This window comes from Camelina sativa, chromosome 16, assembly GCF_030686135.1.
Source record: "Camelina sativa cultivar CO46 ecotype springtype chromosome 16, ASM3068613v1".
In the NCBI taxonomy this organism is placed as follows: domain Eukaryota; kingdom Viridiplantae; phylum Streptophyta; class Magnoliopsida; order Brassicales; family Brassicaceae; genus Camelina; species Camelina sativa.
Window position 1 is genome coordinate 20,129,670 of NC_141895.1, and position 13,605 is coordinate 20,143,274.

The following is a 13,605-nucleotide window of genomic DNA, read 5'->3' on the forward strand; positions in this document are numbered from 1 at the left end:
AATCACTCCTAGCTCTGTCCGACATGAAATTTATAGGCAAAACCGGAAACTTCACCGCATTCCTCTGTGAAGAAGGCGATACGGAACTCCCAATCTTCCTCCTCTACATATTCCTCATAATCTCTAAGCATGAAAATTACAATGTTTTTGGGTTCAAATTAAATTACAATGTTAAATACAACATCATGATAGTTTTTCTACATGCATATTAAACTAAGGGGGATTTTCACTAACTAAAAATAATTTAGAACTAAGTTAAACAATTTTAAATCATATGTACGAACCACTGTATTTTTGCTTTTTTACCATTTGTAAAGAAGTCAATAAAACAAAGTATTTTCCTTTAAAACCTCCAACTCAATATATATATATATATATAATGACACAGAACCACTAAGATACAACTCAGTATAGAAACATTAAATTTAAGAAACGATTTACATAAGTTTTTAGGGAAAAATAACATGCAAAACAATTATATTCAAAATATTAAAAATATATGGTGATACATTAGCTAAATGATAACTTAAAGTATATGCCGTTAAAATTTTATTGTAGATTTATGTTAAATATGTAGTCAGATGAATAAATTGCTTCTAAAATTAAAACAAACTAAAACGTTAAGTTAAAGAGATCTTCTTTTGTAGAGTCAAATATTAAGTTTAAGAGATCAGTTTATCTTGGCAAAAAAAAAAAAAGATTGTTATAAACTATAACTATAATACACCTATATGTGTATATAGTATTCTATAAAGTAAAACAAAAAATAGTAAAGAGAGGGAGGAGAGGATACGAGAGTGGAGGAGAGTAAAAGTCTTGTATTATTATTGTCTCTCTTTCTCATGTTTACAACTCCTATTTAGAGTGAAATAAAGAAGTTATGAGTCATACCATTTATTAACTTGGTAATGACATATGTAAAGGTGTGATGACATGTGTTGTTGATGGATTAATCACATTTGTTATACAATACTCCCTCTTGATTATCCATCATCATTTACGAATTACGTATTGCCTCGTTAAAAACCTTATCATGAAAAAACCCAATGGGATAAAAACGTAAACTCCCCCTCAAAAAGACTTTAACGATCTTGTAAATGACGCATTCAAATATTTTGAAGATGTTTTCTGAATGTTGAAGTAGAAAGCGCCTTTGTTAATATGCTTTGTAGTTTCCAACGAATAGTGATGCAATCTCCCCCTTCATCATTGACATTCTCCATCGAGGTCGATCTTTTGTGTATTATTTGCTGCCTCGTTAAAAACCTTGTCATGGAAAAATCCAGTAGGATAAAAACCTTGATAAGGGAAAAAGAGTGCAGCCACGCAATTCATCATATTCTCTCCCTTTCTAAGTAACTCTACTACATTGTTACTTGAGTTGTTGGACTGTCTATCAACTTCTTTATCCTTCTCGAATTCTTGAGTGTAAGAGAGGAATATATCTTGTCTTGTCGTTCTTTGTGTAGCTTCCTTTGATTTAGACGACATATGCAACATAGTCTTCAAACAGAGTTGTTGCCTTTCGGTTGCTTCTTGTTAATGGGTCTCAACAAGCATTAACTAGTTGATGTTGATCGAACCCTCAGTTTGAAGTTCTTCACTAACATGTTACGAGGCTCCAATCTTAGGTAGATAACTATTTGTTGACGTTTGGGCATCATCTGAGTCATTAGGGATTCTCGATATGGCATATGAAGCACAACTATTTTGGCATGACTTGAATAAGCGACTGCCAAAAAGTCTACCACTGAAACATCGCAAAGTTGTTGTTTTGCGATATATCTTTATACTGATCCGATATAAATCTTCCATCTGCAAAACCAACTAAACCGAACTCGGGGGTTCTAAAGCCCAAGTTAATCATACCTTTGCAGTAGAAGATACGTTTTAACTCATCTCAAAATCTACTCACAGAGAATGAGTTATATGCTGCAAAGAGATTAGTAGAAAATGTTATGCACAATACTCATAATATATATTAATGCTCGTCAGCATTTATATATGATCTTATATAACTATATCTATATATATACGTCAGCATTTATATATGACCTTATATGACTATATCTATATATATATGACTTCCTTTAGAAGTGATTAGTATAATATCTATTTTGATAGATGTTTAGTTTGGAATATCTGGAGACATTTTTGTCTTTCCAAGATCTTTTATTCCAAATAACTCTTCAAGAGTTTTGATGATGTTCAAAATCATCACTATTATTAGTTCTCGAGAATATAATTATGATATCATATATATTTCGGGATAAGCTCTTCAAGCATCCCATGACGCATATTTCAAGTCATTCATATAGCATCCATTTTGTTTGATAAGGTATTTTAACAAAACATGGCGCGACACACCATTTTGTTATATCATTATACCCTTTTGATGCTTGGACCACTAGTCCAAAAATTACTTGTCTTTCATACGAGTTTAATATAGACTTGATTATGTCTTTATTGGCCAATATATATATCTATACGCTCACAAAGCGGAGATTTATGATCTTCATTAATCACATTGCGCGATATAATATTTTTATTGTCGACATTATGTCTTTGATTCCATATTTCCTGTGATGACATGGTTAATCGAGATCTCTTTAATCATTATATAAATGATTTTATTCAGGTACCTGATTTCGTTATTAACCATATCAATCAGTTTCTCTACTCTTCTTGAAAAGTATCTTGCTCCTCTTTAGGAGTATATTTGCTTCTCCCTAGGAGTCTATTAGCTCTTCTTAAAGAGTTTATCTACTCCTCTTTAAGAGTTCATTTGCTCCTCTGTTGAGAGTATAATTCTCTTTTTAATTTGCTCCTTTTTCCGAGGATTTTATTTATCTTAGGAACAAAAGTAGTCTATCAAGATTCTTATGTGTCATAGACTTAGTATGTCATCCGCCAGAGACATATTTTTATTGGAGCATTTCTAGATGGGATGTGAAATTTCTCAGAATTACAAGTTCATATTCATTTATTTGAGGATCAATAATTATATGAAATCTCATCCATTAGCTTTTTGCATTTGATTTGCAATATATATTTTGAATAGTGATCTGTTGAACTTTTGAACTTTTAAGTTCATATTAATTATATTCATTTGTTCAAAGATTCAAATTATTCTATGATTCTCCCATAATGAAGGGGAACTTTTATCATCCAACTTGATGATATGCAAATCTTGCAATACGCACATCTCTCATAAGATGGCTCTATATTATTAGAGCGGAGAATCATCTCCCGCATCTATATATTTCATCCTCTATGGACTATATTTTTATGCGATGTGGAGGACCATTTACAATATATATCACACACCCATAAGATTCAAAATAAGAAATATTGAATTTCCAACCATGAATATATAACATGGAAGAAATATTTCTTTATAAATTGTTGGTCACATATATAATATTGACTACATGCAAAACTGCATGTTCCATGTTTTAACATGGAGATTAAATCACCAAGAACCGTTTTGCAATCTCTTGGAGTTGCACTATAAACGATTCATCATAGCTCATTTCAAGATGAACATCACATATGTTCCACTTTATCACATGTGACATATATATGTGATAAACTAAAGGATATGACTTCACCAAAGTTATATCGCTCTGGGGTGTCAAATTCACCAAAGTTTATCGACTTATTTTCGATGTGGGATTCCTTTATTCTCCCCCTCGAGATGATAACTCTTGGAGTTCATTCATCTCGTACTGAATCCCACTTTAGGATCAACAACATACCGTTTCAGTTATGTCTATTATCTTAGATCCTTATAAGATGTGAGATTAGTATTACCCGCTCTCAAGATGATGACTTTTATGTCCGTTCACCTTTGACCGAATCTTATTACTAGATCAATTATATTTGGGGTATAATTTGGAGATTTATTAAAGAAATCAAACCATCATATATATACAATGAGCTTGTTAATCCAAAAGGATGGTGAATGGGTCAACATTATATGATTTTGGAGGCATAGCCTACTACAGAATCAAGGAGGAGGTATATAACCATCAACTCCATAAACAATAAATAAAAATTTAAATAAACTTAAATAAATTCAACATAATTAAATTAGATGTTACCTGAAATATGAATGAAGTGCAGTGCTTACAACCTCTTGAAATGTGAACGGGCACATGCAATACTTTTGAAAGAACTTTTGTTCCTCTAAAAAAATTCTCAATGATTTTTAATATCATTGATTGTCTGGGATGGCTTGACCGGTAACACTATGCTTAAAGCATTAAAGAATTTTATATTTACTATCATTTTGCCATCTTTCTTTTTGCATGATATAATCATATACATGTGTGTCTCCAATATGGTCGATCTTGCGATACCATATTTATTTATAGTCTCGACATAAAAATTTTATTACAAAATGTCTTTGAAACATCATGAGTTTCTTTGAGACTTCGGAGAATACTAGACATCGATAATTATGAATCTGATGTCTTTGAAAGTCGAGAGACTAACTCATCTAGACCTTCTAATTATGTTTGCACTGTCTATGATATACTGACATGTGCTTCATATATTCTTATAAGAGAAATCTATTTTTGGTTTTAAAGACATTTCGTTGTCTTTAAATCTCATATAACGCATAGAGTTACTTTTTACGAATAAACAAAATTAAACAAGCAAACATATAAATGCAGAAAATAAAATAAGAGCTATAGCCTTATATATAAGAATTTAATAGAAGTAATTTTTCTTTGATCGTAGAGTCGGCAGAGCCTATCATATATAACGATCAATCCGGAAAAGACAAAGCTTTTTGTTTGATCATGAATGAGGTAGAACCTCTATATGTATAACTATCAACCCGAAAATGACATAGCCTTATATTTGATCGTATAGAAAGCAAAGTCAATCTTTTGGGAAAGGACATAGTCTTTTGTTAGATCGTAAAGGAGGGGTGAAGCCTACCATATCTAATGATCAATCCAAATATTATATAGCTTTATATATGATCGTAAAGGAGGCAAAACCTACCATATAGAACGATCTATTTATCCAGAAAAGACATAGCTTTTATTTGATTGTGAAGGAGGTAGAGCCTACCATATATCAAACAATCAATCCGGATATAACATAGCTATATATTTGATCGCAAAGGAGGTAAAACTATCAATCCAGAAAATGACATAGCCCTTATATTTGATCATATAGGAGGCATAGCCTGCCATTTTTAACGATCTTTCCGGAAAATACATAGTCTTTTGTTAGATCTGGAAGGAGGCAAAGCCTACCATATAAAACGATCCATCCAAAATTGTATAGCTTTATATATGATCGTAAAGGAGGCAGAGCCTACCATATATCTAACGATCTATCCGGATATGACTTAGCTATAGATTTGATCGTAAAGGAGGCAACGCCTATAACTTATGACGATCAATCCGGAAAAAGGCATAATTTTACGATGTCTATAATATTTATGTTCTATAAACATAAATGGAAATAAAATAAATTTACTTACCTCGTAAAAGCTCCAGCGGTAAAGACATCGTGCTGATAACGTGTTATAAACTGTAACTATAATACACCTATATGTGTATATAATATTCTATAAAATAAAACAAAAAAAAACTAAAGAGAGGGACGAGAGTAAAAGCCTTGTATTATTATTGTGTCTCTTTCTCATGTTTATATCATTATAGTTTGAAAATACAGCATAAAAATTGTTTTATAGATATGAGCTTTAGGAGAAACATACATTATTATATCAGCACATATATATATATATATATATATATATATATATAAATTTACATGATTATTAATTTATGATATTATTGGGACCATATTTTACATTGGGATTTCAGAAAAATTATTATCTTATTATCTTATCGAATTTTGTTATTTTTTACATTGACCCAACTTGGGACTGACAAATTTTATTAATTCATGGTGTTTATTAATTTATAGAGTATTAATTTATAGAGGTTTTACTGTATATATCTTCTTCATATCAAAATAATAAATAAATCTAATATACTCCATCTTAACCCTCTAGCCCGGTATAATCCACTAGTACATATAAAAACCTTCTCATCTTAACCCTCTCTCGATCTTTAAATCAATTGTTGAACAATGGTTATTTGGAAAGGTGCCTTCCTAAAAGTAACAGCTGCCTCGTGAACAATGTTTCTGTATCAATTGTTGAACAATTGTTATTTGGAAAGGTGTTTTCATGGTTAGGCACCTCGTGAACTAATGATACAGAAACAAATTCACGAGGCAGCTGCTACGACATGATCCGAGTAGTCTGCTTCTTTATTTCTTTGGCCGGTATCATTAGTTTAATGATTTATGTTGCAGTGAACTTAGAAAGTCCTGTGCCGAATATAGAAATAGCTTCAATGGATTTTACGGTGCGTAATACTACACAAACTCGTCTCACTGCAAATTGGGATTTGTTGATAAGGGTCCCTAGAACCCTTCCTGATGAGGGTGGGCAAAAAAACCGAAATCCAAAAAACCGAACCGAACCAAACCGAAATAAATGGTTTGGTTTGGTTATGGTTAAATCTAAAAATCCGTTTGGTTTTTCATTTTAATTAACCATTTGGTTTAGGTTTGGTCTGGTTAAAAACCGTAAAACCGAATGATTTATTTGATTTTTTATAAAAATTTAGGATAATTAGATATAATTACTAATTAGTTTCTCAAGCTTATAAATTTATATTATATAATAATATGAATAATTTTTTTCTTTATTGGGCTTTAATTATTGATCTCCTATTAATCTATCGAATTACAAAACTTTAACCTAAGTCTCTATTCCCTAACCTATATATATTCATAATTACTTTTATGCTTATTTTTAGTTATGTATCAACTATTTATTTTTTGAAAGCATGAAATAATCGTTAAAAACCGGAACCAAACCGAAACCGAACCAAACTGTGATACATATGGTTTTTATATGGTTTCATTTCTGATGAAACCGAAAAAACCATAGACCGAAAAAACCGAATCGTGACCAAACCGAATTACATATGATTTCTTTATGGTTCCATTTTTATACAACCAAAAAAACCGTAAACCGAAAAAACCGAACCGAAACCAAAGCGAAAAACCGAACGTCCACCCCTAGTATATATGTCTTCAAGGAGACATTCAAGCTTCATTGTTTTACAAGAATATTACTCTTGTTACCTCGTCCGGACAAAGGTTATAAGTAGTATATATTTTTATTCTATTTGTAACTCAATCTTCTAGTATTATTTAAAATTAATAATGAACTATCCTGATTGAAATCGCTTGCATGCGATATAGGTACATCGATCTCAAATCCGGCTCGCCTCAACAACTTAGGGTTTCAGCAGCTATCTCTGAAGAAGATATCGGCGGTTTGATTGGCGAAAATATTATCAAAGATATCAAAGACGAGAGGGAAGTGAAGTTTGGGTCGAAGTTGTTTCTTACGGATTGTAGAAAAGGGAAGAGGGGAGTTATAAGCTATGTGTGTAATGAAATCACGTTAAGGTTCGAGCCAGGTTTGGGAACGACATCCCTATCTGCACATGGATTTGATTTTCCTTTTTTCTTCACCAACTTTTTAGGTTATTTGAAAAGAGTTCTTTAAGTTAATTGACAAATATTTATTTTGTTTTATAACTTGATTATCTACCATTATACAGTATTTTGCTTATTTAATTTCCTAGATTTAATATAAGATGTTTCGATTGTCACTATTAATAATTTATACATACATAATTTGTCAGCTATGTGTGTGATGAAGCCACGTTGCGGTTCGAGCCAGGTTCTGAAACCAAGGACACTAAGTTTGCGAACAACCCTACCTGCACTAATTTTTGATTTAGTTATATTCTTGTGAAGTCGTTAAGATTCGATTTACTTTTGCTTTTGTTTGGTGAAAACCTTTTCGATGAAACTTGTGGTGGATATGTTCTAAAACAAAATATATAAATTTGTTTATTTGATATCCGAGATTTAATATAATATGATTCGATTGTTACTACTAATGGAAACAGAGGAACAACCATTTCATTCTCTTTCTACGATCTCAACTCTACAATATAATTGATAATTAGTTAACGTCAACTAGAGAGAAACGATTCCGTCATGACCACGGAAACATCACTACTTGGCCCTCTAGACTCGGTTGATTCACCTAATGCATCAAATCCTCCATCGATTATACACCGTTTAATAATTGGTTCATGCTTGACATGCTTGGATGCTTGGTCTAGTAGCTGCCACTGGATGCAAGCAAAGCAATCCCAGTTTCAAAACCAAAGTTACTTGTTTCTGATCAACACACCTGTGCCCTAGCCTCTCATCAACTACCTGCAGTATATCTCCATTGTCCCAACAGTTTAGTACCCAATCAGTCAAAACCATCTCACTCGGTGATCCTTGTGGCTCAATGGGTCTTCATCCACAAGTAAATCTCCAACATGAACACTCCAAATGCGAAAACATCAGAACTAGCTAATTTCAATAAAGCTAGCTAATTAAGTTCAGACTATTTACTAGTGTGTAATACTATAATGTTCACTTTCACATTTACAATCATCAAACAGTTCATACACATATATATGTAAAAATAACTTCAAGGAAAATTGTTTACTTATATGGAACAAACTATACTCAAGTCCAATGACTTGGACTGTCTCAAATCTATCAACAATTCAATACCTTTCAGTGACAATCAATACTCAAAATGATCCTACTATTTACAAATTAACAAATCTAGACACTCACATATCAGAATCCGACCCACCCGAATCACTCCTAGCTCTGTCCGACATGAAATTCAAAGGCAAAACAGGGAACTTCACCGCATTCCGCTGCGAAGTAGGCGATACAGAACTCCCAATCTTCCTCCTCTGCATATTCCTCATAATCTCTAAGCATGCTTTATCAACCATGGCAAGAAACTCTCTAACAATAACAAATAGATGAAGAGGACTCTTCCCTTTAGTAATAGCTCCTGCTTGGTAATAATCCGTTGTACGCTTCACAAGCTCCATTACTTTCCTCTCTTCGTGTTTCGCCTTTTTCACTTCTTCCTCTACTGTCACAAGGAACGTCATCATTTTCTTCACAAACCTCCCTCCTTCTCCTCCATCTTCTTCACATTCTCCAATCACCGTTCTCGCATCTTTCGCTCTAACCGCAAGCGCCGAGCAAGTTGCAACGAGCGTGTCGTAGTCTACACTAGCAGCTTTCTTCACGTTTGAAAACTCAGAGCTCAACCCTCCAACAACTGGTAAACCAAGCTTCAAGTACTCTTTCTCTTGCTCTTCTTTAGACATAGCCTGAGCACTGTTGTTACCACCATTGCTGTTACTACTACTGCTTCGTGTTAAGCTATGGCTTCGTCTATTCAAAACGCAACGTTTCCCTTCTGATCTAACCACTTCCTCCACCACAAAGTTAAGCAGAGTAGTCTTCCCATCAACGCTTTTAACATCCGAAAGTTTCAAAAGCGCGGTTAGATTAAACGCTTGTGCGTTTCCTCTCGCGGTTCCCGCGTTCATTCTGTTCCCAGCTTTAAGTATCGCCTCCAAAAGCTTCACGAACAAGCCACGAGATCTAAGCTCTTTACAAGCTAAATCCAAAGTCTGTAGACACTTACCATGGTGAGCCATCTCAGGATAGTAATTAGCTTTGAAGAGAAACGCGTTTAGTCTCGTAAACGCCGTTGGCACTGATTTAAGAAGATGAAACAGAAACGATTCCGCATCGGCGAGCTTTGTCGTGTCGCCGTCGAATTCAAGAATCGCTGATTGTTCTTCTTTCGTTGGAGCTATTCTAGCTAACCTCTCAAGCGTGTCTGGCACGAAATCGTTTCCTTCCATGAGTGCTTCAACAAGCTCTTCACGTGTCATACCTAATGACTTTAGCACAATCGCTGTGTTTTGAGACTTCCTCGGATCAAGTATGAAGATTTGTGATGATGATTTAGGGTTTTTATCATCGCCGTGTTCTGGTGATTTCTTTCCCACGGCAACGTATCCGAACAGAGCTTCCATTAAATCGCCGTCGAAGCTGAAAAGTACAAAACCAAAAAAATTAGGGTTTTTTCAATTGATTGAAATAGATTTAACTGTGTAAGTGTGTATACATACCTGAATGAGCCACGATCAATTTTGTCCCAAACCATTGAATGATCAGAATCAGGGTTTACTTTATCCCAATGTAAAGGTTTCAGCTTTACCTGTTTCGAACCCTCTCCTCCACTTGATCCTTTAACCGGCGCAGGTGGTGGTCTCGAAGCTGATGACGATAAAGCTCCGACCTTTTTCACCTGCGGAGGTGGCGGTGGAGATGGCGAAGAACCCTTCTTAATCGGAGGAGATGGCGGTGGTACTGGTGCACTCTGTTTCACCGGAATTGGCGGTGGTGGAGGCGGTGGAGCTGGTTCACTCTGTTTTACCGGAATTGGCGGTGGAAGCGGCGGCTGATGATCTTGGTTATGGATGACACTGTGAGAAGTTGATGACCTTCCTCTAAGGAGAGGAACCTCAGTGACGGGCTCTGTTCTCTTCTTGTTCTTGTAATAGATGACCTCTTTCTCGTCTTCTTCTTCTTCTTCTCCGGTGATGATCTGTTTCTTGAAACTTTCACTTCTCTCTCTCTGACTCTGTAGCTTTCTCCAATACAACACATCAAGACCATTCTCATCAAGTATCAAACCTTTCACACCACCAAACCGCGTGAAACCTTCTCTAGCCAAAGTCGTACTCGTAGTCGTCGCCAACGCCGCGGTCGTCCGAGGATAGGGAGGATACGGAGGTAGATTGTTCTCGACGCTTACTGGTCCGACTCTGTCTCTCCGTCTCCGTCTCGCGACGACGCATCTCTGGAGGCAGAAGAAGAAAACTCCTGCTACAAGTACGGTGCTTGCTGCTGTTATGAGGACAGCTTTTATGATCGTGCTTCTATCGGAAGATGAGGAGTTGTTATTCGACGGCGGAGATGGGTTTGAAGACGGTGGTGAAACAGGGGAGAGTGGTGGAATTGGGAAGAAAGTTTCGATATTTTGAGGAGAATCGAATTGAGAAAAGGAAGGGACGATGAAATAGAAGAAGAAGAAAATTAGGGTTAGTTGAAGAGGAAAAGGCCATGGTTTCTTGATAAACATGGCAGCCATTAACGATTTAGCTCATTTACAGAGAGATCAATAAGGAAACACATTTAAGTAACGTTTTTGTTTATTTATTTTTTTTTTTTTTAAAAATCACTTCCCAAAGATCTCAGGAACTTAAAACGGAAGGTTAGTTTAAGTAAATTAAAAAAAAAAGTATATAAATTCGTAATTTGGTAGGTAGTTTAATATATTTGGGAATTTGGAGGTTTTGGTAATAATGTTTAGTTGAAGCAGAGATTAGTTGATCTGTTCTTCTTCTTCTACTTCTACTTCTTCCCGGGTCGGTTCTATTTACGAATATGACTAAAATACCCTTGTTAATGGGATTGACTTAGTCAACAATACGTGAAAATAAAAGGATGTTTTAGGTAATTTAGTTATACTCGTTTTCGTGAAGATGGACTTATTAATGGAGCTGGTGCGGTTGATGTTATCGTTGACTCTGTCCAAAAAGTAGTGGTATTGGCGTATTGCTATTTATTTTTTGTGCTTTCTAGAAATATTTTGAAGCCTTGGAAGTCAAAAACACATTCCCATTTTAAAGATACGGTTTCAATGATTAACTTAAAAGAAGAGTGCAAAGTTCTATGGCAATTAAATGAATTCACATTTTATGATAGGTTGCAAAAGGATACAAAGTTTTGGAACTTGGGAACGTCGAAACAATGACAATCATCGGGAAAATTCAATTCTAAGAACCAACAAATATCGAATACCGAACGAATTAATAGGATTCCTTAAAAACTCAACGGATAATAAAAATTATACGTACGTGTATTTATATATATAATTTCCAACGTAATCTCAGTCGGTCAAAGGAATAGGGAATGAAATCAAATGATAGTGGATCATCACCATTGCTACACAAAATATGAATAAAATTTATGGTAATGCTAATTGTTAATTATAATAAAATGTATGGAACATTATAACTATAAACGTGTAAAACAAAAAGGTATGGGTAACTTTCAAAAGAATCTTATAGTATGAAGCTATGGCCGGCCGTCTAACTTTAAATGTTGAACGCGGTAACATACTCGTCTAAGAAAAGTACGAATACAATGGAAAAAAACTCAACAAGTCAACTCTACCATTCTAATTTCTCAACTAATAAAATATAGGGTAATATTAGTAGATAACACAACAATGGAATAAAATAAAAAAAATATCACAATAACATTTTTTTATAAGAAAATATTATAGGGTTCACGTTTTTTTAAAATAAAAAGACACAATCACCCTTTTTTGTTTTAGTATTAGATAGAAAGAGTGAAAGATTTAGTGTGATTTTTTAAAATAGCATGTGATATTTATATTTTACATTTTATATTGAACTAAATAGCGTTTAATTGTAAACCCCAATCGACAAATAATCTCGTTTTAATTGTAAAATCTAAACCCTAACCATCTCATATGTGAACTCAAACCGACATATAATATGAGAACCCAAACCGACATATAATTTCGTTCTAATTGTAAAATCTAAACTCTAACCATCTCATTTGTAAACCCAAACCGGCATATAATTTTGTTCTAATTGTAAAATCTAAACCCTAAACATTTCATTTGTGAACCCAAACCGATATATAATTTTGTTCTAAAAATAACAGGATTTTTAAACAAATAACATGTAATATATGTAATGGGTATAAGAGTAATTGTATATGAAGAGAGAACACTGTCACATAAATTGTAGTTACTTAATTTTTTTTTTTTTTGTGGTATTAGTGCATATTACTAAAATATATTGCTACAATATATTAGTAGCATGTAGCAATTGCGTCAACAACGCTAATGGTCTTCATATAGTAATAACTATTAAGTAAGCATAATCATTAGTAAATTGATCAGAACTCTATTAATTTATAGTACTATCTTTTATGCAAACTCACGTAATCTATTGGCGCATAGTTTTTTAGCAAATCAAAACTTTTTTAGGGATATTGAAAATAAAGGACAATTTTCTTCTTTTGGGTCTATATTGATATACATACATTTCTTGATTATAATTTTTCAATTATTCTATTATATAATGTTAAATCTTGTTTTCCCCTTAATTTTGTAAACAACAAATTTTTAAAACAATTTTTTAAAAAATATTCTTAGAAGATTTTCGATAATACAAAAAGTTATAATAAAATACCTTATTTTTCAACAATACAAAGTTAATACTGTATGTTAGTTTTTGAGGAACTCCCTTTAGAACGAGGTTCAGTGTAAGTAAAACCTATGTGAGATGGAGTCTTCCCTAAGTTTACATATAAGGAACTTTAAAACGTAATCTCAGTATAAATTTGACCACAAAAAATCTCAATATAAATAAATATAGAGTCAGTTTTCTGATCCTGTTAATTGTCTAATTGTTGTGCTATGCTTTCTTTTTATTTCAGTTTGAGATTAACACAGATGTACATAATTTATGCAGCTCAGTTTGTAGATACTGTATTTTATGACGA

The 13,605-nt window shown here is 33.5% G+C and overlaps 2 protein-coding genes across 2 annotated transcripts; one reads left to right on the plus strand and one right to left on the minus strand.

The window, feature by feature from the left end:
- Positions 1–6,117: 6,117 nt before the first annotated feature.
- LOC104753743 (uncharacterized) lies at positions 6,118–7,848 on the plus strand. Its single transcript, XM_010475947.2, has 5 exons — positions 6,118–6,133; positions 6,346–6,474; positions 7,122–7,200; positions 7,306–7,526; positions 7,793–7,848. Exons 1-5 carry the CDS (start codon positions 6,118–6,120, stop codon positions 7,846–7,848), a joined length of 501 nt encoding a protein of 166 aa, XP_010474249.2.
- Positions 7,849–8,536: 688 nt separating this feature from the next.
- Positions 8,537–11,411, minus strand: LOC104753745 (formin-like protein 8). The gene is made up of 2 exons (XM_087493499.1): positions 10,128–11,411; positions 8,537–10,047 (listed from the first exon to the last, which is right to left on the minus strand). The coding sequence occupies exons 1-2, from the start codon at positions 11,150–11,152 to the stop codon at positions 8,754–8,756; spliced, it is 2,319 nt and encodes a 772-aa protein (XP_087349625.1). The 5' UTR covers positions 11,153–11,411; the 3' UTR covers positions 8,537–8,753.
- Between the last annotated feature and the right edge of the window lie 2,194 nt (positions 11,412–13,605).

Excerpts from the sequence above, each read along its gene's own strand:
- LOC104753743 (XM_010475947.2), top strand. Across the intron at positions 6,475-7,121 it reads CCCTAGAACCCTTCCTGATG|AGTATATATGTCTTCAAGGA; the intron begins AGGGTGGGCAAA and ends ACGTCCACCCCT. Across the intron at positions 7,201-7,305 it reads GTTACCTCGTCCGGACAAAG|GTACATCGATCTCAAATCCG; the intron begins GTTATAAGTAGT and ends CATGCGATATAG.
- LOC104753745 (XM_087493499.1), bottom strand. The coding sequence starts at position 11,152 with ATGGCTGCCATGTTTATCAAGAAACCATGGCCTTTTCCTCTTCAACTA. Across the intron at positions 10,048-10,127 it reads ATTGATCGTGGCTCATTCAG|CTTCGACGGCGATTTAATGG; the intron begins GTATGTATACAC and ends TGTACTTTTCAG.